We start from the raw sequence: 27,914 nt of genomic DNA, 5'->3' as shown, positions 1-27,914 counted from the left end.
GGTATGGCGACACATCAAGGATGTGGAAAAATTGCATTAATAACGCTCCAGTCAGAGGAATCCAATGCACTGCAGACTATACAACACCCTCGGTCTATCCAACACACACAAATTCATCTACTTTCCTCCTACACACACACAAACACACACACATTCAACATTCACCCCCTCATACACACACACCATTCATCGACCCCCCCCCGCCACACACACACACACACACACACGTCTCTCTCCCCTTCATCACCACCCCTTCTTCTATTCCTAGTCCCACTTTCCTTGGCCCTGGTCGTCTACCACTCCTTCTCCTCCTCCTCCCCTCTCCTCCTCTTCAGCCAGCGCATGGTCTGGCGTTATTAAAGATGCAGGAGAAGGTAAGAGTCCTTGCCATCCAGTCAGGCCGCGCTGGAGGTCATGTGATGGATGGCCCTGGCTACGCTCCATGTCCCCTCATTAATAAAGGGCTAAATGAGAGTGCTATAAATAAGCAGCACCCCGGACCCCCAGCACCCATCTGGGGTGACCATCTACCACCAGGGAGGGAGGGAGGGAGGGAAGGAGAGAGAGAGAGAGAGAGAGAGAAAGAAAGAAAGAAAGAAAGAAAGAGAGAGAGAGAGAGAGAGAGAGAGAAGGTCCTGTGGAGATGCCAGCCGAGATCTGCAAGGCACTGAAATGCCAGGAGAGCCGGCGTGTTCTAAAAGGTTATGTTCTTTTCCATCTCAGTGGCTGCACCAGTAGAATTTTGCCGTGCCGCACAGGGGAGATTTTATTTCCTTTCTGAAGCCTTGTGGACACTGGTGTCTTTTTTGAGCTGACATTCAAGTAAAAGACCATGTCATGCTCAATTTTAAGTCGCTTCGGATAAAATTGTCTGCCAAATGACGAGCTGTAAGGTAATGGATAAAACAAATCGAAAACAAAATGATTCCTCTCAGGCCTAACCAACACATTTACTGCTATATAATTTAAAAATACTTCAAAGACCTTTTTGTATGTACCCCCACAGTGTTATCCACCATATGTGTTTGTCAACTATCTTTGAACAGTGACATGAAAAACCTCATCAAACTCAAAAACAAAATCATAATATCAGATAGCATCAGGGTTGCAAGAAACCGACTCACACATGGCTCCTCTCTCCATCGCTCTCTCTCTCTGTTCCAACAGCATCTTTCTGTTCTTTAACTGACAACTTGGTACCCTGGTAACCCTAAGCATTTGCTCAGCGAGAGACTCTGGCAATGAGTAATGATGCATGTAACTTTTGCCCCTTGCATCGCAGGGAACCAATCATATCTGTGTATCTGATATAGGCGGGCCAGAGGCGAGCTAAACAGATGACAGAAGTAGTGTTATCCAATTGCATCGAAGTCCAGAATCAGTCAGTTAACATTGATCATATAGTGTTATCCAATTGCGTGCAGTGAGATTTTCAAATGCGTGCTTGGTGCCACCCCTCGAGTTGGGCCATTACGTTATTCGTGGCCAGACCCTTAATCTTTCAGATTGGGTCTGGTCCTCCAGGCTAACAACTTGGAGGGCTAGTCCCTGACTTGGAACTTGTCTTAGCTTCTTATAGGGTTAACACTCCGATATCCATTCCACACCTCCACATCTATGATGGGAACATCTATGCTGTTCAACGAGGAGACTTGGAGACTCATGTCCATGTTAAAGATATCTCAGAGCAATTTCAGAGCCTACATATACTTCACTCTGTATCTTTCCCATGCAAACAAAGTGATTTCATATTCCACACTCTACAACATCAGATGAAAAAAGGCACCTGATGCTCAAAGTAAAGAATTAATACACATCGGGGGAGTTGTGGTACAAGCGGCAGCAAAACTGAACACATATGGATCCAAGTGCCCACGGGGGCCCAGGTTTGATTATGACCCGTCGTCATTTCCCAATCACATCCCACATCACTCTTTCCCCCCTTGCCTCCTCTCATACTTGACGGTCATATACACATAAAGGCAAAAGCCAAAACAATAAATATACTTTAAAAAATGAATTCACACACATCAGCACTAGCTGTAATAACCAATACCTACAAAATAGCCAACCAACATTATCACCTTACTGCAACACAACACTCATCAATGTAGCATCAATGCAACACTAGCAGGATCAGATCCTCAACCCCATCCTGTTTAAATATGTGTCCCTGGTGTGCCAGGCTTTGGGTTTCAACACAATTTCAGTGGCATGCTGGGAGCCAACTTAACTTTGCCAACTTAAAAAAAGCTTAACTCATGTCGCGCTGTTCGCCAGCAGCAGCATCCATCTTCTTTGTTTTCAAGTAGCAGGGAATTCACGCCGAACCGTCGCAACTATGTCATCATTATGTTAAGCCCGCCTACCGACTCTATACACGATGTGATTGGCCTGATCAAAGTTGAATTTTTCCAGCTCGCAAGCCAACGGAGAGTTGCTAGACTATCCTGGCTGCAAATTACATTTGCTACCGCTAGGGTATGTCTAGATTTCTAGGCTATGTCTTTCAAACTTTTTGATGATGGGGGAGGGGGGGTGGGGGGGGGAATAAACCCTCAAAGTTAGCACATTCATTCTGCTGACAGCAGAGAGATCAGACAGCTTGGGGTCCCCGGTAATGTGATTCTAATGATCATCATCATTATAGCAATACTCCATCTGCACAGTGGCACCCGTTTTAGGTTTACTTATGGACAAATAATTTAGGGCATGTGAGGCCTTTTGGAAGACAACGCTTATGGGGAACAACATTAATTCTGCTACATTACGAATATTTTTCTTTATTAAGGTGCTTACATAAAAATTCTCTACTGCGAAAACTGGAACAAAATTGCTAAAGGCATTAGAATGAGCTATTGCTGTGATCCATGTCTGAGCAAATGTGTCTTCTCCTGGTTCATTTGTAATACTGTCATGTCTGGATCCACAAGGCATCCAAACTGATAGTCACCCCTCCAATGTCGTCTCAATAAGAGTTTGGTATGGACTCACACACACACACTTATACACATACGCACGCTGGCGCACATACATACACAATCACACATGACCGCACATACGCAGAGGAGTAGAGAGTGGTGGATGAAGATAATATCAGCAGCACATCGGCATCAGCCTGCCATACACTTAATCATCTGCAGATGTGAACATTTCTCCCCATGTGTCTGGCCAATGAAGTCCTAGGGGAGCCTCAAACTTGATAAATGTGGAATATATTACATGCAGTCCAAATTGAGTAAATGTCTAATAGTCCATCACAATACGAGGAAAATGTCCATTCTAGTACAGAGAACTGTAAGGCCAGGTGTTCTCTTCAGTGATATGACAAAGATGTGTACATACCGATATTAGCATCAGGCAAAATGGGTTTGAAAAATATCTGCAAAAATGCCATTACCACATATCGGCAAAACTCCAATACTCCAATATCTTTAGAGGAAAGTGAGAGGAGAAGAGCCAACAGCTGGACCACAGGCCTGTGAGGTCAGGACCAAAACGTCAAGGCCGACCCAGCCCCCCCTGACCCTCCCCTTCTCACCTTGGGGTTGTTGGCATCGAAGAGGCCGGTGGAGAGGCCAATGAGAAGCGAGTCGTGGTGCTTGGAGCGCATGGGGGAGACGGAGCGCGAGCGGGACGCCAGCGAGGACGACGACTCCTCCATGGACGACTGTGCCGACATCATGGCCAGGGCCACGGTGCGCCGGTGAGCGGGGCTGCACAGCCTCAGGAAGAGAGGCTCCTCGCACGGAGGCACGCCTGCAGCAGAGAGAGGGAGATGTGACAGGATGAAATGCACTTCTACACTGCAATGAGCACTCCCTTCAAGGACATCACTACCCTGAAGCATTCAACAAACATTCCAAATGTCAAAACTTTTAACACCTGCAGATTGGCAGCAAGCTTTGTGGCTTCAATCCACAATGTAAGAGCCAACATCCCCTAAATAGTAGCCTTCAATCCCCACCCCACAACCCAACCCCTACATCCTTAGGCTATCTTGTCTCTTTTAATTTACTTTGTTTTGTCTGTATGCATGTTCATAACCAATGTGTGTGTCTGTGTGCCTGTAAGACATTGTGTATGTTCACATAGATATTACTTTACCATCATGCATGATATTCTGTTTTTGCATTTTTTATATTTTGTTAAAACTCTATGCAGCTGTGTTCGACACAGTGGAAACCTTTTTGTCCTGTCAATAAAGCTTATTGAATTGAACTGAATTGATAATGAGAGGAAAAAGGGAAGAGAGAGAGAGACGGTGTGTGAGTGAACCTATGGGAGGGAGAGCAAGTCCGACAGAAGACCACTGAAGAAAGAGCAACAAGATGGAAGAGCAGAGAAAAGAAAGGGGGAAAATTATCTGTCATCACCAGAACCAAATTAAGAATAAGGTGTGTGTGTGTGTGTGTGTGTGTGTATTCCAGTAATCCATCTCTGTCTACTACATACCTGCAGGCTCTGTTGGCTTCTCCTCACACTCTTTCTGTTCCCTCCTCTCTGTGTGTGGAGCCATTTTGCCCCCTGGTGGCCTATAAGAGAACAACACAAACTCAGAAAAGTTCCAAACGATCTTCTTGCAAAACTGAAATAATATATTGCATTGATCATTGATTTCCAAAAAATTGTTGATCAATCGGCATGAGAAAATTACATACTTTTAAGAGAGATATACTGTTAGCACAGACCAGTTCAAAATTCAAATTCACACAACTCTCTGCACATTTTCTCATGCTACTCAGACGTGGGTTAAGCTCCAAATATCCTGCGCAGAAATCTCCTGATCTCTTTAAACTATGCTTGTCGTGAGAGAGAGAGCTAAGAATAAGATGTATGGTGGCAGAGTTCCCGCAAACCTGCTGTGTCATCACTGTACAAAGCAGCAGATAGGTCTGGCATTAATCTACATTAGAGGCTGCTGGTTTGCCTTCAGCATATTATGATAGATCAGTTGCTCACTCCTTACTATTTGGTCCAAGTATTAGCGCTTGTTTCAACTTTCTTTTTTTGAAGTTTGCTGAGAGGACGACTTTTCAGTTTGCTGAACTGAAGCTGCTTTTTACAATAAGCACTGTGTCCAAAGCAGAAGTCTGTACTATAAGCCCCTTCCAGGAAGGTCCCCTGGTACTGACCCAGCCGGCGAAGCATCTGGGCCCCAGGCTTGGAGCACCTCGGCCTGGGGATTTATGGCCCGCATTGGCTTCTCCTCCAGGACCAGTGACTCCAGTTGATCTGATATATAGCAGAGTAGGGGAATTGGAGAGAGACAGAGAGAGTGAAAGAAAGAAAGACAGAAAGAGTGTGTGTGTGTGAGAGTGTGTTAGAGAGAGAAAGAGAGAGAGAGAGAGAGGAGGAAGAGAATGCTCAGTGTCCCAGCAGAACTCCACCATAGTTTGACAAATAAGCAGGAAGTCAACAATGATCCCCAGCTGTGCATGCATCTGCATTAAATGAGCTAATGCAATGCATTTGAATAAATTGTTACCATGACATGCAAGACACTTGCACAGATAGATAAGCCCATATTTATACTGTCTTACCATCCCCTACAATGTCTGTGGACTGGAGTAAGGGTACTAAAGTCTCCTCCGCTGAAAGTGGTGCTTCCTTTTCACCTTTGACCTCCAATGGGAATGGCACCTCCGTTTTTGGACCAGTGGTAGATGTGCTCGGCGGTATGTGTGGTGCTGGTTTGGTCACTTCCTGGGCAGCGGAAGGCCCAGCTGTTGGTCTAAGGCTGTCTGCCGAATCAACCAGTAAGAGAATACAACCATCAGGTTCTAAATAAAAAAACTGTTAGGGCATGATTGTGAAAAGAAACATTTTATTTTTCCAGACTTGAGAAACATGCAAATTCAAAGGTTAAAAGCTGGCAGGTATAACTTCCCTAGAAGGCTGCTGAACCCATTCTTCTTTTCTAGAAATAAGAATAAGTATGATCTAAAATGTGATCAGATCTTCATCTTCATAAGTTATAAAACTGTGATGAAGAAACACTGGTGGAATACTTATGCTCAGAAGTCTCTACACAAACATTCACAAATATTCCAGCATCAGCGTAATGTAGCTGGCTACACCTTCAATTGGCACTCCAGACTGAAAAAGTGTAAGGGCCGATTCACACCAGATGCGTGGCGTCTGCAAGATGGCTGCGATACCTGCGCTACCATTCACACTGCCTCTGTGAGATGCGCTGCTCAAGCCGCACTGCAACACCAAGGGATCTAGAAAATAAAAGTGGCGTCTATTTTGCACGGCAAGCTTGCTGGAAGCAGCCCCGTAAAAAGATACTACAGGTGGATACTATTTTTTGTCATTCCACTTAAACTATTCTGATTTAAATATTTGTGCTTTCTACTCCGATCAGGTGCTCTTAAGTGGTTTAGAATCTTTGATCGGAACAGCGGGCAATCCGATTTACCGTATACATGGCTGTTCAACCGGAATAAGAACGGAATAACCACCAGTTTCATTCCGATTAAAATTCAAATCAGATTGACAGTTTTATTCCGATCAAAACAATGGCTCAATCTATTCCAATTGAGCCATTATTCCAATTGGAATAAAAGACAGAAGCAGCTTTTGAGCAGCCCTGCATCAGAGACCTTCCTGGTGTGAACACACACGCGCGACCACGCCACAGCAGTGACGGCAACCACACGCCACAGATCTGGTGTAAGTCGGCTCTAAGAGATAGAATAGTGACGCCTCTTGACTGACCAGTGACTGGCTTCTCGCAGATGCTGGCGCTGCCCAACAGCTGGGCGAGGGGCTGAAGGTCTGGCTCTTTCAGCACTTTCAGGACTGGAGTGTCTGGACTTTGCCCCCAGGCTTTCTTCGGGCCTACCACCCCCTGCCACGTCTCCAGACGGATCACCTCGCCTGCCGTTTGTTCTGTAGACACAGAAGAAAAAAGTTTCACACACACATTTGAATGCTTTTGTTTGGATCTTAACACTGGGGAAGAATTACAGATCCAAACATTGATGGAAGCATGTTACAGATTTAGACAGGGCTGATCAAACACAGAATGTTAGACAGTATGCTAGTCATCCTTTCTGCACGGGTGGTTATGGGGAGAAATGGGGAGCATCATTGTCTCGAAATGGATAGACCAGAGTCGAGTTTTGTAAGTCTTTTTGTATTTAGCTTGCTTAGTCCACGCAAAACAAGTTTGTGTACATGGCATGTCCAAAACTCCCAAACACAAGAACATTTGCAATGACAACCCAGGTTTGTATTGCTGTCAGCAAGTGGCTGATACACACACACACACACACACACACACAATATATCACACTGACTAACATTAACATTTAGCTATTTATAACTTAACAGTGCAATACTGTGCAGAGATATACATCTTCATCAGTATGTGCGCCCCATGTTAGCACCATGCTCGGTCAGTTCGGAACATGCTCGGTCAACTTCAGGAACATGTGAGCAGATATTATACAGTAGGAACTCCACATAGATATGATATTGCTTTTAGGTTATTCGTGTAGAGAACGGCTGACAGAGGGCAGTCAGTTTTATCCGGCGTGACAGACCTGGTGTGATGCTCGTCTCCTCCAAAGTCTGTTGGGCCACGGGGATAAGGGGAGGAGCCGCCATCTCCCACTTCCGCCTGTCACCAGCAGAGGGCAGTCTCTCATCAGGGGAAAGGGAGGCACACTGGGACGCTGAGCAAGAGAAAAACATTGTCATGAAAAAAAACTAATTCTGCCCAAATCTGAGGCCTCTTACCATGTCAAAATAGAGACATGGTATCATAATGTGTCATTATCACAATGTTTGTAATTAGAGTAATTAGAGAATTAGAGGACAAAAAGATCTTTCCTACTACCTTTCCTACTACCAAGCAGCTGTTGAATTCTATTTGAACTATTGCTTCTGGCCTGGCTACAGACACAGTATGTGCATGTGACATTCAGTGAGAGAGAAAAAGAGGGAAGTTAAACTTGAGTATGAGTTTGCATATGTAGGTGTGTATGTGTGTGTGTGTTTATTTATTTAGTCTCACCAGGTGAGGTCAGGCAAGTCTCTTCTAACGTCTGCTGTGCCACAGGAAGGACAGGTGGTGCTCCCGCCTCCCACTTCTTGCGGTCGCCCCCGGAGACCGGCCTCTCCTCCTCCTCCTCCTCCTCCTCCACCACCACTGGCTGGTTCTGCTGCGGCATGGCGGGGGGACCAGGCCCCTCCATCGTCACCATCGCTGGCGCAGCAGCTACCTCGCTCTTTCCTGACGGCTGGCACAGCGCCTTCAAGCTCTCGTTCAGTCGCCGCAGGATCTCCCTCTTCTCACTCTGTGGACATCACCACATGAGGACACATAGGGCCCCAATTCAAACGACTGAGGAGCAAAGTCCCTCAATGAGCAAAGTGTCTCTTGCATGTTCAACTGGCAATTGTTTGGTGTGTGGGAGCGTAAGGGCTGATTCAGACTGGCTGCGTGGCGTGAACGTGGCACGCCTGTTGGGTGTCAGTTGCGTGGCGGCTGGCTGCGTGGCATTTTCTATGTCTTTGCACACCGGAAACGTGTCTGAAAAACATCTTTTCACTTTCTGTTTTGAATGGAAACGCTTCCAACACGCTTGAGTGTCGCGTGAAAAATAGGCGTCGATCCTATTTCTAGCATGCACGCATGTCACGCAGGTAGTGTGCAAGCTCTAACCTTTTCAAATGGATGCCGAAATAAAAACGGACAGGTGTGGTGTGTGGAAGCTTTGAGCTGACCCACCAATGTTTGTGCTTAGGATCTTGCTCATGGTATTACAATTACGAAATAGATTTGTTTGCCTTGTTAAATTAAATAGGTTTGTTTGCCTCGTTAACGTTAAATTAAATTAGCTTTAGTTAGACTTCAACTTTGCATGTTGGCAAATGTAAGAATAATATGGCATTAAAGTGGTGCAAAGAACAGACTCCACAATCATGTGAAATACTCCACCTGGACAGGTGCCTCCGTCTTGGGGGACTCTTCTTTCACTGGAGTGCTCTGGCCAGATGCCAACTGCAAGTGGATGGAACAAACAATTTAATACAGAAGTTTTGGCTTCTAAATCTATACATGGTATAAATGTACAGTACAGGCCAAAAGTTTGGACACACCTTCTCATTTCAATGAGTTTTCTTTATTTTCATGACTATTTACATTGTAGATTCTCACTGAAGGCATCAAAACTATGAATGAAGGCAAAGTTATTTGGCCCACAGATGAATATTTGTCAAGTTATGGCTTGCTGAATATGGTATTAAATAAAACAATTTTTTGAAGAAACTAGAATATAAGACATGTTTTCAGTTATTTCACACTTTTTTGTTAAGTACATAATTCCACATGTGTTCATTAATAGTTTTGATGAATCTACAATGTAAATAGTCATGAAAATATAGGAAACGCATTGAATGAGAAGGTGTGTCCAAACCTTTGGCCTGTACTGTATATATTTAACTGGTGACCACCTACAGGTGGCGCATGCATTGTTGACATAAGTGAATTTTATACTATTAAAGTGTTACTCCAGCGAAAATTGACCCCTGGGCATTTTTCTGCATTAAAACACATCAAATAAGCCGTAAAGACAGTATTTTTCGTTGATCAACTACTACAGAGCTTGTCCTGGTATACGCTATAGTCTCAAATCGCAAACAGTGGATTAGCGAGGTGCGGAAAGCTAAACGCTTCCCAAATAGCATTTTTTAACCAGAAATATTCTTCAAAACAGCACCATGAATAATAGATTAACCAAATGTGACAGTACAACGAATCCTTGCAACACTGGGTTAGAGGAGCTGGTAGGGGGACAGTTGGTAAGTGTTCTTAACAGTCTTCTGTAATAAACTCCAGGTCCGCCAACTACGTTGCTGGTGCTTCGTTTTATGTGTAGGGACCCTGAGCAAGCTACTGACAAGGTTTGAGGATCAAGGCTATTGTGTACAGTGCCAGCATCCTACAGACTAGGTTATCTCAGCTCTGGTCAGGAGGAACACATGGGGGCATGACAGAGGTGTGTGATCGGTAGTCGGGACTGACCGCTCCGACATCCTTCAGCGCAGCAGTCATGGAGATGGCCGGGGCGGAGGGTTTGGGGGAGGGGGAGGCAGGGAGGGTGGGTGCCGGTTGGGGAGGGGCGTCAGGGAGAGGAGACGGAGCTACAGGAGAAGGGGCTCCGCCACCCATCTTCACCCCTCGAACAGCAAGCTGGGGAGAGAAAGGAAGAGGACAGGGGCAGTCATCTATGTCAGGGAGAGGAGAGGAGAGGAGAGGAGAGGAGAGGAGAGGAGAGGAGAGGAGAGGAGACAGAAGACAACAAGACAAAGGGGACAGAAGCAGAAAGCCAGAAGAGCCTCTTACATGGTCCTCCCAGGCTTTCTTCTCCCTCTCGTACGCTTCCCTCCTCTTCTTCTCCAGCTGTTCCTTCAACACTGCTGCCCGTGCGTTCGCCTGGGCCTGCCACACACACAAGCAGACCTCTTACTCAACCAGTCCTGATGACTACTGTATCTCCCACAAACAAAGCACTTGTTGAACGCAAACCTAAAATGGAAGTGCACTCTGATTTAAGTTTGTATACTGAAGGGCAAGTTCAGAATGTTTTACAAATTAAATACAATTTCACTATTTAAAACAACAATGCCAACCGCACCATAGTATAATGGCATGTTATCGGTTTTGCTCTGGCGTGCTCACCTTTAGCGCCTCAATCTTCTTTTTCCTTAGCTCTGCCTCCTCACTGGACTCATGACTGTCAGAGCCATCACTATCATACTGAGAAAAACATAAAGCAGAACATCGTCAACAAGTCGCCAAACCACTGTGATGAAGCACGGCAACTTTTACTACCCCAGCCCCAGCTGTGGCGCAACTAGCTGGGGCACCAGCACCGTACGCCGGCGACCCGGGTTCGATTCCCGCCCCGTGGTCCTTTCCGGATCCCACCCCGACTCTCTCTCCCACTCACTTCCTGTCGTTCTCCACTGTCCTATCTGATTAAAGGCATTAAAAGCCCAAAAAATAAAAAAATAAATGAAAAGTAAAACTTTTACTACCCCAGAGTTAGATAAGAGGATACATAACCTTTTCTTCACTGTGTGTGCAATAACCCAGTCTGACACCATTAGCCTAGCTTAGCATAATTCACTGGAAGTGGGTTACACCACTTATTTTCAGCTACAGGCTAACTGGTCTAACTCACTTCCAGTGAAATGTGCTACGCTAGAAAAAAGTTGTCGTGTCACTGTGACTACATACTGTACATGTAAGCTACATAAGCCTGTCTTAGTTTGCAGAGAAATTTACAAGGAGGATTTGCATGAGTGTTCATGGAAGATCTCATTAGGCAAAGCTCAAGGCAGGTTAACCCTCAGAACTGCCGCTGTGTCTGAAGAAGAAGGGGGTGTCCCGACCAGCCATACCTTCTCTCCTCTCAAACGGGCTTTAATCTGCTGCCGCTCGTTGAAGTTCTGCAGCCTGATCTGCCTCAACCGCGACAGGTACTCCTTCAAAAAACAAAACAAAAAAAGAAAAGGAGAGCAAAAAGAGAATATTTAGTACAGCAGACAGGCTGAGCAACAGAATAAAAAGCTTATAGCAACTGAAGGAGGGGGCAGCCAGTCACAGGTGGTGCAGGAGATGCGGACACACTGGAGGGGGGTGATCTGAAAGCGCCTGGATGAGAAATCAAAGGGCCGACAGCAACAGAGTGGAGCACCAAAGTAAAACCAACTGAAGGGTGGGACACAGATGCTGCTTTTTGGCATTCGGCTGTCAGAAACATGTCAGCTTGAAGAGCAACAGGGGGAACATAAAGAGACAAGATAACCTGTCTGGGAAGTAAAAAAAAAAAATGATCCAACCTGTTAGTCACACGCACACACACAGTCACACGCACACGCACACACACACACAGTGTCATATTGATAGAATACACACATATACAGACTCTAACTTCTCATGCAAAGTAAGGAGATTGTGCACCAATGTGACAAATTGTGGGCAACGTTACAAGGGAGTGCCACATGCGGAAACATACACAAAATAAATGGCAACAATAGCAACAACGCAAGTCAGGCGATGGGGATGGTGGTTCCGCGGGTGGTAGTGATGTAATGGAGGGGAATGGGGGGCGTGGAGGAACGGGTGGGTTGGGGAGCGTCCGTAGCCAGGCTCCTACCTCCTCCTCCTTGTTGACCCTGGGTCTCCTGCACCGCATGGTGCCGGGCCGGCTCCCATAGATGGCCGGCAGGTTGTGCCGCGTTCCCTGTGCACCGTTTCAAGCCAACCAAATGTTTCAGACGAACGGTAAGCAATTGGACCAACCATGAACAACCACATCACACAAACTGTAACTGAGATGAACCTCAACGTGGACTCGGTTGTGAAGACACGTTTACTTTTATATCAAGAAGATTAAAGCTCACTCTACAGTAGATGTGGGCAACCTCTACAGACCTACATACAGTCGACATCCTCATCAATTTACTGTGGCAAGCTCAACCATCTCTCAGAGTCAGACTAATGTCAGTACACGAGCATTGCTTGCATATCAACACCATGACATTTCCACAACCATTTTTGATACATAACCTGACACACCTCATTTTCCAAGAGTGTTGGGGGCGGAAAAGCTCAAAGCCAATACAATTAAATCACTGCCGCAGCCATTCCTGTCACCCAGACTGCAGCGATCCTACTGAAGGCCTCCGCACATAGGCGCCGACATAAGTGTGGCGTACTCCGCTTCCGATGTTCGATTAAAACATTAGATTCCTTTGTTTTCAAAACAACCCCCACACACCAGCGTCAAGCTATGCTGCCACTGCCGTCGTATCAATTACGATTCAGTTCTACTTTTGTCGGCGCCACTCAATAAAATCTATTGTTGATTGTCAAATCGATTTATGCTTGTCGGTTCAAAATGTCGTCGCTGATGTGCGTGGCAATTGTCAGCACACTCATGTTGGCATCTATATGCAGAGCTTAACAGGTGTAGGGAGGAGAGGAGAGATGACGAGCACCTACCAGCTGTCCTTCAGCCCGCACTTTATTCAGCATGGCCTCCCGCTTCCGCTGCAGGAACTCCTCCACCTGGAACGCCCGCTCTGCCCCCACATGACCCCGCAGCCTGGGGAGAAGGGGGAAGAGTTGGGTCATTATATGTGCTGAGCCATCATAGACCAGAAAGCTGATAAAGATACAAATTATATATACTGAGTCTCATAGACTAGAAAGCTGATGAAGATAAAAATGATATATGCTGCTGAGCCATCATAGACTGGAAGCTGATAAAGATAAAAACATATATTATACACTGAGCCATCATTTAAGATAAATATATAGAAGATATATTTAAGACTATCATATTTGCGTTTGTGTTTGAAATTTTATTTGTTCTGATCAGCTTTCCATTCTAGATATTTTTGATTACCTGTAATAACTACCTGACCTGTATGCATGGGCGTTTTTTGATAACTGATTAACCTGTTGTCATGGGCATTTATGAACATGTAAGTGAATGACCTGTTAGCATGGGCATTTCTGGAGACCTGTTCCAGTCTCCTCAGCTCCATCTTCACGGCATCTCTCTCGGGTGGACCAGAGGGGCCAACATGGCCGTTTGAAACCACTGGGGCGGCAGCACCCAACGGCCCCCTGACACACGGAGATGTGTATGTGATTAATGCCCTCCTTACACTGAAAGACTTTGCAGATTTGGAAAAGATTTTTGAAAGACTAGTCTCAGACCCTCTCACATCTAAAGACAAGTCATAGAGTTGATTTTGCAACGACTAGGGATCTTGCAAGGTCACTATTTACAAGACTGCAACTAGATTCCTTTAAATTATTTCCCATCGTGCACTAGATATCAACAGGAACTCAAACGATAGCCTACTCATATTTTCGTGTTTCTGCAGCATTGTTTCATGTGTGGCATCCCTAACCGATATAGAGTTGTTCTGACACGTGGAATGGCCGACTAACAATTTATAAGAAACAAAATAACAAATAATATACAGCTGTCGCCTGTCGCCTACTTTGCCCCTTCCTGTTTGGTGTTGGAGAGAGGTCACTATTGGTTTTATATTATTCACTATTTGCAAGAGCCACGACCACTAAAAGACTTGCGATAATATCAAACATGTTGTCTTAATCCCAAGACTACAAAAAGATTGACTTGGACTGACTTAAAACTGCTAAGATTGGCACTTTACAATAAATTATCTAGTTGACGGGAGCGCGCCACAACTCCAATATAACTCCCATGATTTCTGTCCGATTTTGGAAATGTAGTCACCGACTGTGAAATCGCACAAAAAACGTACAATGTTAGGCTGGCATAAGACGTCAAAATCACTGAATCGGGGAAATTTCAAAACACACCCTTTCTGTTCAAATCCAAGAAATCCATCCTGCTACTGCTACTGCTACTGCTACTGCTACTGCTACTGCTACTGCTACTGCTACTGCTACTGCTACTGCTACTGCTACTGCTACTGCTACTGCTACTACTACTACTACTGTTAAAGAATGTAATATAGTTAATACATACTAACTATAACTATATATAATATCCTGTAACTCCCTTTGGACAAAAGTATACAAAATACCATAATCATAATCTTCTAAAAAACATTCCACTTGGTTACATAATAATGGTGCAGTGAGTGGGTCTTGTCCACCCCAGTCATCCCAGTGGCAACATAACTGACCTGCCAGGTACGTCTCCTGCAGCCTTGGCCTCCTCTTGAGGCTTGGCGAGCTGGTCCAGAGCAGACAGAAAGTGGTCATATCTGTTTGCAGGCTGAGCCGGAGCGTGACTTGGGGCGTGGGCAGGAGCGCCGGCCATCATGCCCCCACCGCCGTAAAACTGCCAATATGGGTAAGAAGAAAAGCAGTTAGAGTAGTGAGCAAGGGAAGAGTGAAAGCCCGTCCACACAGTCAACAACTAACAATAACCGTAAACACTACCGCTACCGTTTTAAGTTATCGGCCTCACTCACAAGAATGATAACATAAACAATAAGAACGACGATAACAGTGATGACAAAGGCATGAGGACCGATATCATTGGGCATCACTTTCAGAGTGATTTTGTGAACGATAGAAACTCTGATAGTCAATCAGAATCCACTGAATTAATTCAAGGCCACATTAAAGGATAATTCATGTATTTAGCACTTTGAGTCCCTTTTCAGGTTTGTTTTGGATGAACTAGAGTGGTGGACACCGAAATTTTGACGATGGGTCCTGTCTCGACTTTCTGACTCGTTTTGAATTGCCTTTGACTGGCTGGTTATGGGCATGCACAAACATGTCCTTAAAACAACCCTTAACGTTTGTTTTCAAAACTGTGCAGCTCATTGAGTGGTTAGTGGTGGTGTTCGTTGATTATTAAAAGAAATATATCAGATGATTTCAATCCGTGTTATTTACTATTGTGGAACTACTTCAGATACCTCACAACCGTGTATAAACTTCCACTCAATATTTGAGTCTGAAGCATAGACAGTAAAAGAAGGTCTCGCAGGGAAAGACTACAATCAGAGACTTTCAAATCCTTCACAGAAATGCATGGGGTTAGTTTGTAAAACTTGCGCACGCGCATTTCTGCCGAATAGGATGCCCTAAAAGGACTTTGCTACAAACATAAACAGACCCCCTTTCTGTTTACGGTAGTGCAGTGATATCAAGGAGCAATGAGTCTTCCAACAGAAATCAATGGGATTTTACAAAATGGCAAATAAAACACGACAGAAACGGTATTTCGCTACGCTACTTGTTTTGGAACATCAACAAACATCACTAACATCGCTGTTGCAGCTGTCTTTTATTGTTAGCGGTGTGGCAGAGCCTTAACTGAGTAACCGAGGCTGGCTGTGTGTTTGTTGCAGAAACTTTGATGGATGACCGTAACAGTGGAGGTGAAAAGGGTGATTATTATGATAATGATGATGAAGAAAGCACCTTTCTCTCAGGACTGCTGCCACCGCTGGAACTCAGGACATGCTTCCAACCCTGCTCTCGTGCTCGATTGATACGATTGAGCTGAAAAAATGAAATACATAGAAATATCTGCCATTTGGTCTATTCCAGTTAACATATTCAAGCAGATTTTAGATTACGTCTCATATACCTGTAAAGTTATTAACATTAACACAGCAATATCCAACCCTAGGAAATACCTACTTTGTCTTTTTCAAATCTTCTCATTTGGGCAGCTTTCAGTAGAAATATCTAGGATAGATCAGGGAAAATTACAATCTTCTTTGCCACAAAATTCTGATCAATGACACAATCAAGCTTAGAATAGCTTGTCTAAGCAAGACACACATCAAGTCCAAATCTACATCGAAAAAAAAAGTTTGACTTCCATTTTTTTCCATGGGAAAATTCTGGGGCCTGTACTACTAAGCAGGATTTGGGGGTTACTTCAGATTTCATCCTGGATTTTCAGTGATACAAAGGTGGTTCATTTTTAATCAGGGTACATCACTATGGTAGCAGGTTAAGTTTTAGATATGAGATCAAAATGTAAAAAGCACAGCACCACCAACCAATTCATTCTCTTGGAAAATAGTGTCACATTCTTAAAAGACCCATGGACCATGTAGCAGGGATGGTGGGAGGATATCTTAGGGTGACAGGAAGTGTTTTAGTGTGATGCTAATGCAATAACTTTCAGCCTGAACTACTGACTACAGACTGAAATATTACTAGGGGGATTCAACTTCATGAAGCCACCTGCAGCCATCTTAAGCTGACTGCATAATGTGATTATTTCTGAGATTCTGATACGTTTTCAAACCAGAATTGTGCATACATCATGGTTGAAAACGTATCAGAATCTCAGAAACAATCACATTATGCAGTCATTTTAAGGCGGCCGCAGGCGGCTACATCAAGTCGAATACCCTTAATGTTTGTTTCTCTGTCGTGATAGAGGACTCTAGACCTCTCTACATTTGCGATTGGTCATCTGGTGTCGACAAATTCCAACACCACCCCTTTCATGTGAATGTGTTCATACCCAGCTGGGGAAAACCTGGGTTGATTTCAGGGTTGCGGTTGTTAGGTTTTGTCCAACGGACAAACAAAAAGATACTTGCTTAGTAGAACAGGCCCCAGTCAGTCTGCCATCTTGCATAAAAAAACATTAAGACATGCTGTCCACCTGTTCTCTCTGTTTCTTCTCTCTCTCCATTAGATCAAGTCTTCTCTTCCTCGCTGCCTCCTACATAGGAAAAACAGAGTTGCAGGTAATGCATTGCCTCTCTTTGATACACACTAAGGGCGAGCCACCGCTAAACTGCTTATGAAACCATTTTGTAAAACCATAAATGTTTACAGTACACGTGGGTGTGCATGAAATATTCAGTGGACCACAAGTGCTGTACAGGCAAAAAACGGTGAGTAAGCTTTTTAGAATAGGGGAAACAAAGTAGATAGGACGGAGACAGTAGCCTCTGAAAAGTCCTGATAAAAGGGGACGAGAAATATACATGGCAAAGGAACACAACTGCCCACTGACAAATCTGACATATTGCAGAAACAAACGGACAGTTCATATTAGAGGAAGGAGAGGGTAGTGCAGAGGGGGAGGGCACAAATGCCAAACTACCCTCCAATTGGATGAGGGGTATGCATGAAAAGGAGGGGCAAGAAAGGAAAGTGAGAGGGAGGGAGGGAAGGAGGGAGAGTCTAAAGGGAAGGCGGACTGAACAGGAAAGCTGGAGGACTGGGCAGAGAGAGAGAGGATATGTGTGGTGTCTGTCAGAGTGGATGAGAGCCGACAGTGGGAGGCGAAGGAGGGTTAATGCCAGGGGTTGGGAGATAGGGGGCGCCATCCGCCATCAGTGGGTACCTCAGACTTCCTTTTCTCCTCCTCAATGCGACTCACTCTCCTCTGAGGGACTGCTGGGGGAGGGGCCTGGACAACATGACATCGGGGTTCAGTCTCTGACGCAACACACACTCACACAGACACACGAAATGCAAACACTCAACTTTTCTCGCTTAGTCACTCTGACACTGACATGCAAACACACACGCACACACGAAACCAGGGGAAGACAATGATTCTGCTAACCCCAATGCCATACACCATGTCTGGACTGGGGTGTCCACCTGCACACGGTCAAGCTCCCCCTCTTACCTGTTTTGGTCTGGCCACAGGTTTCCGCTCAGCAGCCTTCCTGCCAGCATCAACAGCCTTGCGGATGCCGTCCGAGGGCCTCCTGGCGGTCAAAGGCACTCCGTATTTGGCAGCTGGTTTAGTGATCTTCTGAGCAGGAGAGACGGCCGCTGGACCAGAGGCTGGGCGCTTTGCTGGACCGAGGGGCAGGAGAAAGGACGGAAATAACATAAGCTCATCAGACGCATGCTTGCTTAATGTTGATATAGGCTATGCTTTTGCATTGTTCTTGCATTACCTGGTGGGCCATGAGCTACACACGCTTTGGGTTGTTTCTGGAGAACACTATGGCTGAATTCCTGAGCAATGAGCTAAACACAAAGCACAAGATTCAGATGGAATGTAAATCAAAACACCACTTCTTTATTGAATTTAATTCACAATGGAACATACGTGAATATTAAACCTTCTTTAAACACTGTGTACCAGTGTAACAGGTTTTCTGCATAACTCCAGCATGTGTTGCATATGTTGTTGGTGTATCATGTGTAGAATGCACAAATAGGCTGACACCAGACATAATTTCACTGCATTTCTTACTTCCAGTAACTATATGCATGTGACAATAAACTTCCTTGTATCCTTGTATCCTTGTAACTCCAGAAAAAAGAAGTGCATGTATATAGATGCAAGGAAAGACAGACTGTGCGTGTGCGCGCGCGTGTGTGTGTGTGTGTGCGTGCGCATGCGTGTGTGTGTGTGTGTGTGTGCGTGCGCATGCGTGTGTGTGTGTGTGTGTGTGTGTGTGTGTGCGTGCGCATGCGTGTGTGTGTGTGTGTGTGTGTGTGTGTGCGTGCGCATGCGTGTGTGTGTGTGTGTGTGTGTGTGCGTGCGCATGCGTGTGTGTGTGTGTGTGTGTGTGTGCGTGCGCATGCGTGTGTGTGTGTGTGTGTGCGTGCGCATGCGTGTGTGTGTGTGTGTGTGTGTGCGCGCGCGTGCGTGTGTGTGCGCGCGCGCGTTACATGCCTCTCACCTGTGGTGTGAGAAACTTCTGTATCCTACGAGAGAGGAATGGCTTGTCCAAAACGCTGCAGACCGAGGGTCTCTCCCGGGGATTGCGTCTGAACAACAAGCCCAGCAGGCAGCGCAGGTCCTGGGTGTAGTGCAACGAGACCGGGGGGTAGGAGCCCCGGATGATCTTCAGAACCAAGTTCTTCATGTTTCCTGCCTCAAACTGAGAGAAGTCACACAAACATGACACACAAAGTTCAGGGATGAAATGGCCCACACACACACACACACACACGTCATTCACAGAGACACCAGACACCTGTCTTCACATCAATAATATGGTAACTGCTAAACTCATAAATAAAACTATTGTTTGAGAGAGAGAGAGAATATAACATTTATATAGGCCTGGTGTTTGCTATATTCCAATTCTCATTCTCTCTCTCTCTCTCTCTCTCTCTCTCTCTCTCTCACACACACACACTCTCTCTCTCTCTCACACACACAGGGAACAGCACATACACTGGGTACTTACTGCATGCTTAAGCGTGCACATTTCATACAGGACACACCCTAAGGCCCAAATGTCACTACAAAAGGATGAGAGGGAGAGAGAGAGAGGAGAGGAGAAAGAGGGCAGAAAAAAGAAGATGAGGGAGAACCAGAGAAGGAGAGAGGAGTGGAGGGTTACACACTTGAGGGTTGAGACATTTGTAATTTTCACAACATGCAACACCCTCAACATAATGTTAACGGTACACACACACACACACACACACACACACACACACATATACTTTTGACAAATCACATCAGATTTTACAGGATGATATTTACAATTTCATAAAAATGTGCACCAGAGAATGTATTCATTATTCAGACATTTCAGACCTGTGCATCACTAGCAGAAACAGTGGCTATTGACTGGCACCAGGGTTACACAGAGGACAGAAGGCATTTAAAGAGAATCAATATCGAGTTCCTGCTTTAAGGTAACAGAGACTGACTGATTCAACTCGGATGAGAGACTTGATACCATTACTTCATCCCATCAGTGTGAAGTCTAGAGTGTTATGACTAAGCATTACTGAGCAATTGTGTGTGTGTTTGTGTGTGTGTAATTATACTGTATCATGTAGCAGAAGTGATTTATGTCAAAAGACTAAGCGTACTTCTTTCTCTACACACATACAGACACAAACACAACACAAGCACACCCAGTCAAGTGCATACACTTAGGAACACTGATAGAAGGCTGCAGCCTACCTCTTGTTGTTATACGGTTTGTTCTCACAAATTTCAGGTGAAAGATAGTAAGGAGTTCCTATGCACGTCCTGGCCAACTCGACAGTGCTGCATGGAGAGAGACCACTTCACTGTTAAACATGTAGTGTGTGCATCTACTGAAGCACAAATTAAACGTACAGTTTAATCTGTACTGAGGCGTGTAACTGAAGCGCTCCATTCACGACGCGCAAAAATAGTTTTGGAAGACTGGACTATTTTTTTCTGAACATACGAGCTGCTATCACATCTGGTGTAGCCAGTTCCATTGATCATAGTGGAAGCTAATTGTTGCAGCAAACGCAATGCAAACAGAACGCTTCAGTTACGCGCCAGGTGTAGTCCCCCTGTAAGGTTCTGTGTCGTGAAGGCAGCTACCAACCTGTTCAGAACCCTGGCGATCCCAAAATCCCCCAACTGTACTGTTCCATCTTTGGTCAAAAAGATATTCTGTGAAAGCAAAACACACACACGATAGATCATACTCAGATATCTTCATAACCAAAAACAATTTGAGGTGAAGTCAAAGACGTTTACGTAAAATGTGTTTTCTGTTTAAGTCAGTACTTTGAGTAGCTAAATATCTATTTATTATACATCATTTAATCATCATTACTTTTACAGTTAACTACATCCACACTGATATATGAGAATAAGTGTAGTTTCACTGAAAAAGATTGAATGACGGCATTTGTTTTTCAGGATGACCCAAAATACAGTTTCAATGGACATGCAACATCAAGTAAAAACCACAAAATCACAAAAGGACTTCATTGCGATGTAACAATGCTAGTGTTTTCACACCAGTGTTATACACCTGTCCTGACTCCTGGTTGATGTAAAATACAGAGGTGGACAACCCCGGCTTCAGAAAGCAAAGGTCCAATCATGTATTCTTTTTGCCTGTGTAGGGCTGGGACGGTATGGACCGGTACAGTATTTTCCTACCGCGGTTGAAAAGCAACAAATTCCTGTGATTTTGCGATATACCACTTTAAATACCCCATTTGACAGGACTTTTACTTTCTGAACCCGGTAAGATGCATATTTCACACGGAACACAACACAGGTGAGTCGTCTGCCTTCAGTGGCTTACCTGTGACTTGATGTCCCGGTGGAGGATCTTGCGGTCATGCACATGTTTCAGAGCCAGGCAGATCTGCACAAACCAGTCCAATATCTTGGGAGTAATGTAATAAAAAATCTATTTAATTTAGAATGGCCCAAAGTCACCTTTAGAACTGCAACCTGCAGCCTATGAACATATGTATGGCTCTGCTGAGCAAGCATGGCTGGTCTCTGCTCAAAATATGTACTGACGTGTGTGTGTGAGACTGTGGGCCCTATCATGACATTCTAAAGTGCATCGTCACTCGTCAAAAGTCTATTCAAATTTAGTAGGATGTCCAGTTCACATTGGGAGGGTTTTCATCCTCAAAAGTGGAGCGCATGGCGTAACAAGGTGTTCCTAGGTCTTTTAATCAGTCATATGGGTGTGTTTGGGGCGTAACATAATTTTAAACCAATGAGAATGACATCTGTCATTCCCTTTAACGGCGCAACGCGCGATATGTCAAATAAATGCATCGGTATTTTGGCATTCAACGGCGCATTTGAAGGAGGCTGCTTGCGAGACCGTATGGAATAGTCATTCTTAAACCATGCTTTACTAAAACTTAGCATAGCCTTCACGCATTTGCACTCGTCTATTATTTGAACTCATTGGCAAAGTGAAACTAACTTCACCAAGGAGTCAGTCAACGACAAGACAGTTATATGCAGTTACTTTCACTATTGACTGACAATGGGTTACCATCGAAAACATAGGCTGGAAAAAGCAACACTTACCCTAATGTTGCTCAAATGACTGAATAAAACAACATTTATCCTGCAGAGGAGTTGCTTATATCTCGTGACAGTGCGTCTTCAGCTGTGCTCCATACGTGTCTCTCGCCTCTCCCCTAATCACTTTTAACCGTCATTACCAATTTGCAAATGATGGTGAATAACTACTCATCATGAGATGTACAGTATTTCGTAATATCTTTATTCTAATTATGTTTACCATTGTAATCGTGCAATTTGTAATGCTTTGCATGGACGTGCGCTGGTGTGCGTTCATGAATGATAGAAGGATGGTGCGTGCACCTGCCAATATGACTGTTGACATGCGCTCTTAAAATAGCATATGAACAACTCGCCATTGACTTCTGACCAGGTTTAGGTGGTGTATGATAGCGATTTTTAGACAACGCGCCAGGGCCCGCCCTAGGTTGTTAATTGCCACACCCCTGGGCGCAATGCTTAAAAAATAAAGGTGCAAAATACCGAATTCAACTTCGCGCGACTGAAAAACGAACTGTACGCCATGCGCTGGTGCCCCAAAATATAGCCCTGTATGTGTATGTGTGTGTGTGTGTACACAGATACTGATATGTGTGAAGGGTGAGTAGGGAAACAATTATGTAGTTACTGGTTCTCAAATTGTGGGACTCTCTCTAGTGGTACTCAGGGAGTCTCAGAGATGTTTTTTTCATAATCACTTCAAATTATATCAAACTAATAAACAATCCTTAACCATGTGATTTAACCCTGAAGTTAAATTTAAAGTAGAAAAAAATAAAATAACAAAATGCAAAGCAGTAGTAAAATAATAATGCAAAATATGTACAGTAATTAAATTGGCCTACTGTACGCTACTATACTTTAATGTCGGCCATAACGGTGGTACTTGGAGAGCCAATTGTTTCCTGAGGTGGTACTCTCTGTGAAAAGTTTGAGAACCACTGTTCTATTCAATATGTTCATTTTTGCCCTTCTGCGTCTCAAAACATAAGAATGGTTTCCAAACCCAAAATTCTACCATTATTTCAGAAGGGGTGGCTTGTACCTGCTCCTCCGGAAAGAGAATCCCTTTCTGAGAGTTAATCTTCTTAAACAGGTCTCCTCCCTCACAGTAGTCCATCACTATGTACAAGCAACCGCTCTCTAGAGGGCAGAAAGAAAAAGATGGTTTGGGTGGGTAAAGCAGAAAAAAGAGAGGGGTGTGGGGGTTGGGTGGAAGATGGATTGGAGGTCGAGGCAAGAAGAAAGGCAGAAATTGAGTTTGTGGTGTAAGTAGTAGAGACCAACACAGAAAGCAGATATCAAATATTACCCTTAAAGGTGTACCGTCACACCTTATATCTGGGTTCATTGAATACAACATAGAATTTTAGAACCTTGAACTGTTGCAGAACAGAATCTTATGTTAGAATGTTCAAAAACCCACACCTGGGTTAACAACACAAAGTGAAACAGACTGTCAGACACGAAGAGACTATTTTGGTCACACTGCGGTACCATGATGTTAGGCCCGCTTCTACAGTCAGTTCTGTTACAGCCCATTAGGGTTAATTAGGCATGGCATTTATGAGAAAACAACATCAGTACGCCATCAGATGTCTCTCCATCTCCATCTTCGAAGTCACATAAGTAATGGTGACTCTGTGAGACATCATCGGTAGGGACAGGACAAACAGACAGGCCTTCCTCCTCAATTTAATTAAGAGATCCATTTCCTCCTGTTCATTCAATCATAGAGTGTCTTCAACATGTACGTGCACACACACACACACACACACACACACACACACACACACACACACACACACACACACACACACACACACACACACACACACACACACACACACACACACACACACACACACACACACACACACACACACACACACACACACACACACACACACACACACACACACACACACACACACACACACACACACAGGCAATCAGTCAGGTAATCATACATCACTTTGATTTCGTAGAGAGGACCAAGAAGGAAAGTCATTAACCACCATACCCTATTTATCAGGGGGAATATAAGCAGCAGAAAAATAATTTAAGTATGTAGGATGTGCAATGTGCATGCACGACTGGCTTGGTAATGATACTGGTGATCAGGCTATACACACCCACAGACACTTTTATACAGTATGCAGTTGGTTTTTCCAACATCATATCGTAATTCATTTTATTTGCATGCATGATCACATCACATGACATAATGCTGAATGTTGAATTAAACGACAGACAGTGAAATAAGAGTAAATACCAGAGATGTTGCAAAAATTATTAGGAACAAGTGGCTTTACCTTCAAAGGACTCCTTATACTGGACGATGTTTGGGTGACTCATGTTGGCCAGAACTGCCACCTCCTTTCGTGACTCCTGCCGTTCTTTATTTGACATCTGTAAAAAATGATGGCGGGGGGTGGGAGGGGTAAAGGAGGAATAACTTTGGGAAAAGAGAGAAGATGACAGAGTGCAAGCCCCTGAACCTCACCGGTGCAGTCAGCCCTCCAGTCATCTTTTGCTGGAGCAACTCATCACGTGACAGCTTCAGGGTGCCAGTGGACTATTATGCCACAGAATAGTTATTTATTTCTGGTGGCGCATCAGTGTAATGGCATTCTGCTCCTTTCATGTTCACTCTAACACTAAATATGTTGTTTATGCCAAACAAGAAAAACTCTTTATTCAACTTTGACACACACACATAAATCCTTCAGAATCATAATATGCTCATTCACTAAGTGCAACACCCAACCGGGTCCGTGTAAACAGTTACGCTAAACAATAGCCGCTACAATACAGGTGACGGTCCATCGGAAATGTTTGTATTGGCTGACAGTTGTGTTCCCTAGACAGCTATACTCCCCATACCCCGCCCTCCACCCCCATTTCCCTCACAACTCCTCACCTGGGAGATGCCAATCTCCTTGATGACGTACTGCCGGGCATCTTCCCTGGACTTGACAAGGTACGCCTTCCCGAAAGAGCCCTCTCCGATTTTCTTCACCTTCTCATATTTCTCCATGGTCCTGGAAAGACTGATCCCTCATACTGGGGCTGTAAACAGACAATCAATCGAAAAATTATCTTCAGAGTGCGATTAGCAACATTTACACAAAGGTACACTAGGCACAAATCAGGTCCTAGCTGCCACTCTTAACTAAAACTTAATATAATAAAATAACTGAGTTTTAATATAAGAGAATAACCCATATAATCACTAATACAAAGACTGATATTGTAGGGCTGCTCGATGAAAAATATTTTATCACTATTTTGTTCAATATTGAGATCGTGACTATTAAATACGATTACACAGTGATTTTGGAACTAATCCAACAGGTAACAAATACATGTAAAAAGATAAAGCACACGACAACTCAAGACAAAACGAGAGCATTGTTATGAAACTGAATGCAGCAAAATAATTATTATATTGTGTTGTGTTGTTTTCATATTGTTGATCATAGGGCACAGCCCTACGACACTGGTAAAAACCATTAGCCAAATGCTGGTACAATGTGAAAGTGACTGGCGGATTATGGACACAAAACAATTATTTACTATTGAGTGGATTTTTTTGACCACTTGTCTGTCAGTGGTTGGTAGTTCACATTTTAAAAAGTTAATTTCCAACCCTGCTGCACCTACAAGTGCAAGTCAACACACACTGATTACTCTGTAATATAGAAAGGAGTCCCTGGTTCGTAGAAACCAGACATTTTAATCAGCAAGTCAAGATTATGAACTTTAGGCTATGGGACATTAAGAGAGACAAGCTAAATTGTATGGATTTTAAAATCAAGCAGCTCAAAAAGCATGAATGCATATTTATTTTGAGCCAATAGTCACATAGTGGAACAAACTGTATGGAAACCTGAACAACATATCCATCTACTTGGCATGTGATTAATTATACACACAGCCAGAGAAGCACATGCCGTGATTACCCGCCGAGACAGCGACATTTCCACCACCTGCACAAGCCGCTGGTCCAAGGACAAAGACTACAGGGACATGGGCCTGTTTTATATTCAAATAACACTTCAAATTGTTTAAATATAATTTCTGTGCATTCTGTAGAATGGTCTGTTGCTCATACTGCAACTACATGGAGAATCCTGTCTTCCTAGTAGAAGCATGCCAGTTTGTTTTCAGTGGATGCAATCCTGTGTAGACTCAACTAATTCACTGTGGGTTTTCTCCATACTTATAGTGAACAGTCCAACCATATTCAAATCGAACACAGGGCCACAGAAGAGCCAGTCCAATCCACACAGGCTACTCTCCCATTTAGTGCTATTTTGGAAACAGTAGGTGGAGAGCACTTATCCCAAAAGCAAAAGGGGGCTGCAGTTTGTGCACCAATGAATTAGTTATAACATGTCAGACAGAATTAGGCTGATCCTCTTTCGCCTTAAGAGACACTCTGCGTCGACAAAAACACCCCTTGAATTTTGTCACAGATTACAAAGATGCAACGTTCACTGTTGAGTGTTGAGCCAGGCACAAAACTGTTTGAATGACTACATTGCCAATACAGTACATTTGTGTGTTATTGTTTTTTCATACTGTTGTCAGTTTTGACAAATTACTTATCAGTAACCTACCTATGACCCTGTCAAATCATAAAAGCGCTTTCATGTCAGGATATCATAGATATGGGACGTGGGTAGCTTCATGTGACTTCGGGGCAGTGCTATTCTTTGATAGCTAATAAAATAGTGCGGTTGCGGGACGGCGTCTGGCGAGCGCACATCACCAATGTACTCGAAAAACCAGTTACGTTACAAAAATAGTATAATAAGAAATAACATTGACAGTATGAACACGAACATCTGTTGAACACCCAGTGACGGTTAACGGGATTAAGATAACAAAGATGTTTTACGTTTAATTTTTACCCCACCCTTGTTCCAAATCTGTAACTTAACATCAGATGAGTTAACGTTAACGTTACTTAAGTTCTACAAATACTAATACGGGTTTATAATACTTTTGTTTATTATTGCCATCGATTGCCAATATTATCTCTTATTACTGACAGTGTCAGCTATGTTTCCTCACAAGGATGCTCTTTCCAACTGACCGCATCTCTAAGCTAGCTGCTTATTAGCTAGCTTGAAAAGCCAAGTTATAATCAATTTTCAGTGACCGCCAAGTTAGCTAGCAGTCAGCTAGTGATATCATAGCAAGCTAATGTTAACTGGCTTGCTAATTCAGCAGCAGTTCGCTAAAAGAGATAATAGAAATGACAACTGATTTCTGCAGACCAGTGTGAATTAATGGCATGCAACACCTATGGAAAAAACTGAAATGTAACATCACCATCTGATGGACTGCACTCCAACGCTGCGCCAAACCTTTTCGTTGGACGTCTCGCCTTGTAGTCATGGGCGGCACTCTCAAACTACCTATCTAGGATGAAAGCCCACCATGCTCGCGTTTCATTGGTCAAATGGACAGAGAATATGCCAGGAGAGGCTCCTTAAGCTGTCACTTTAAGCATGTTTGTGTGTCTTTGTTTAACTTTCCTTAGCAACGTCTTCAGTTTTTATACAAACGATTTCTGTAAAATGTGATCATTTTCAAACCTTCGGGGACTTTTATATATAATAATTC

General features: G+C 44.0%; 1 protein-coding gene across 2 annotated transcripts in view; it reads right to left on the bottom strand.

The window, feature by feature from the left end:
* Window positions 1-27,673, bottom strand: part of nek1 (NIMA-related kinase 1) — a 32,537-nt gene extending 4,864 nt beyond the window's left edge. The window contains exons 1-31 of one of the 2 annotated variants that reach the window (XM_076278153.1): window positions 27,621-27,673; window positions 25,201-25,349; window positions 24,593-24,689; window positions 23,323-23,420; window positions 21,529-21,612; window positions 20,815-20,882; window positions 20,415-20,501; window positions 19,684-19,738; window positions 19,171-19,371; window positions 18,436-18,508; window positions 18,159-18,331; window positions 17,868-17,933; window positions 17,178-17,237; window positions 16,193-16,240; window positions 15,971-16,051; window positions 14,716-14,873; window positions 13,526-13,657; window positions 13,028-13,130; window positions 12,180-12,266; window positions 11,422-11,505; window positions 10,697-10,774; window positions 10,361-10,456; window positions 10,040-10,207; window positions 8,954-9,016; window positions 8,027-8,309; window positions 7,554-7,685; window positions 6,724-6,897; window positions 5,544-5,744; window positions 5,136-5,235; window positions 4,456-4,535; window positions 3,542-3,759 (exon numbers count right to left, since the gene is read on the bottom strand). In XM_076278153.1, the coding sequence (XP_076134268.1) occupies window positions 3,542-3,759; window positions 4,456-4,535; window positions 5,136-5,235; window positions 5,544-5,744; window positions 6,724-6,897; window positions 7,554-7,685; window positions 8,027-8,309; window positions 8,954-9,016; window positions 10,040-10,207; window positions 10,361-10,456; window positions 10,697-10,774; window positions 11,422-11,505; window positions 12,180-12,266; window positions 13,028-13,130; window positions 13,526-13,657; window positions 14,716-14,873; window positions 15,971-16,051; window positions 16,193-16,240; window positions 17,178-17,237; window positions 17,868-17,933; window positions 18,159-18,331; window positions 18,436-18,508; window positions 19,171-19,371; window positions 19,684-19,738; window positions 20,415-20,501; window positions 20,815-20,882; window positions 21,529-21,612; window positions 23,323-23,420; window positions 24,593-24,689; window positions 25,201-25,317 (3,465 nt within the window). In that variant the 5' untranslated portion in view covers window positions 25,318-25,349; window positions 27,621-27,673. The remainder of the gene's footprint in view (window positions 1-3,541; window positions 3,760-4,455; window positions 4,536-5,135; window positions 5,236-5,543; window positions 5,745-6,723; window positions 6,898-7,553; window positions 7,686-8,026; window positions 8,310-8,953; window positions 9,017-10,039; window positions 10,208-10,360; window positions 10,457-10,696; window positions 10,775-11,421; window positions 11,506-12,179; window positions 12,267-13,027; window positions 13,131-13,525; window positions 13,658-14,715; window positions 14,874-15,970; window positions 16,052-16,192; window positions 16,241-17,177; window positions 17,238-17,867; window positions 17,934-18,158; window positions 18,332-18,435; window positions 18,509-19,170; window positions 19,372-19,683; window positions 19,739-20,414; window positions 20,502-20,814; window positions 20,883-21,528; window positions 21,613-23,322; window positions 23,421-24,592; window positions 24,690-25,200; window positions 25,350-27,620) is intronic. The other variant, XM_076278154.1, reaches the window with a different exon arrangement.
* Between the last annotated feature and the right edge of the window lie 241 nt (window positions 27,674-27,914).

This window comes from Alosa pseudoharengus, unplaced genomic scaffold (assembly GCF_046254945.1).
Source record: "Alosa pseudoharengus isolate Yale_2024_CS ecotype anadromous, Long Island Sound unplaced genomic scaffold, YU_APseudo_1.1 YU_APseudo_1.1_scf_11, whole genome shotgun sequence".
NCBI classification, from domain to species: Eukaryota; Metazoa; Chordata; class Actinopteri; order Clupeiformes; family Clupeidae; genus Alosa; species Alosa pseudoharengus.
The sequence above is the reverse complement of the archived record's forward strand: the minus strand, read 5'-3'. Positions and strand labels throughout refer to the sequence as shown.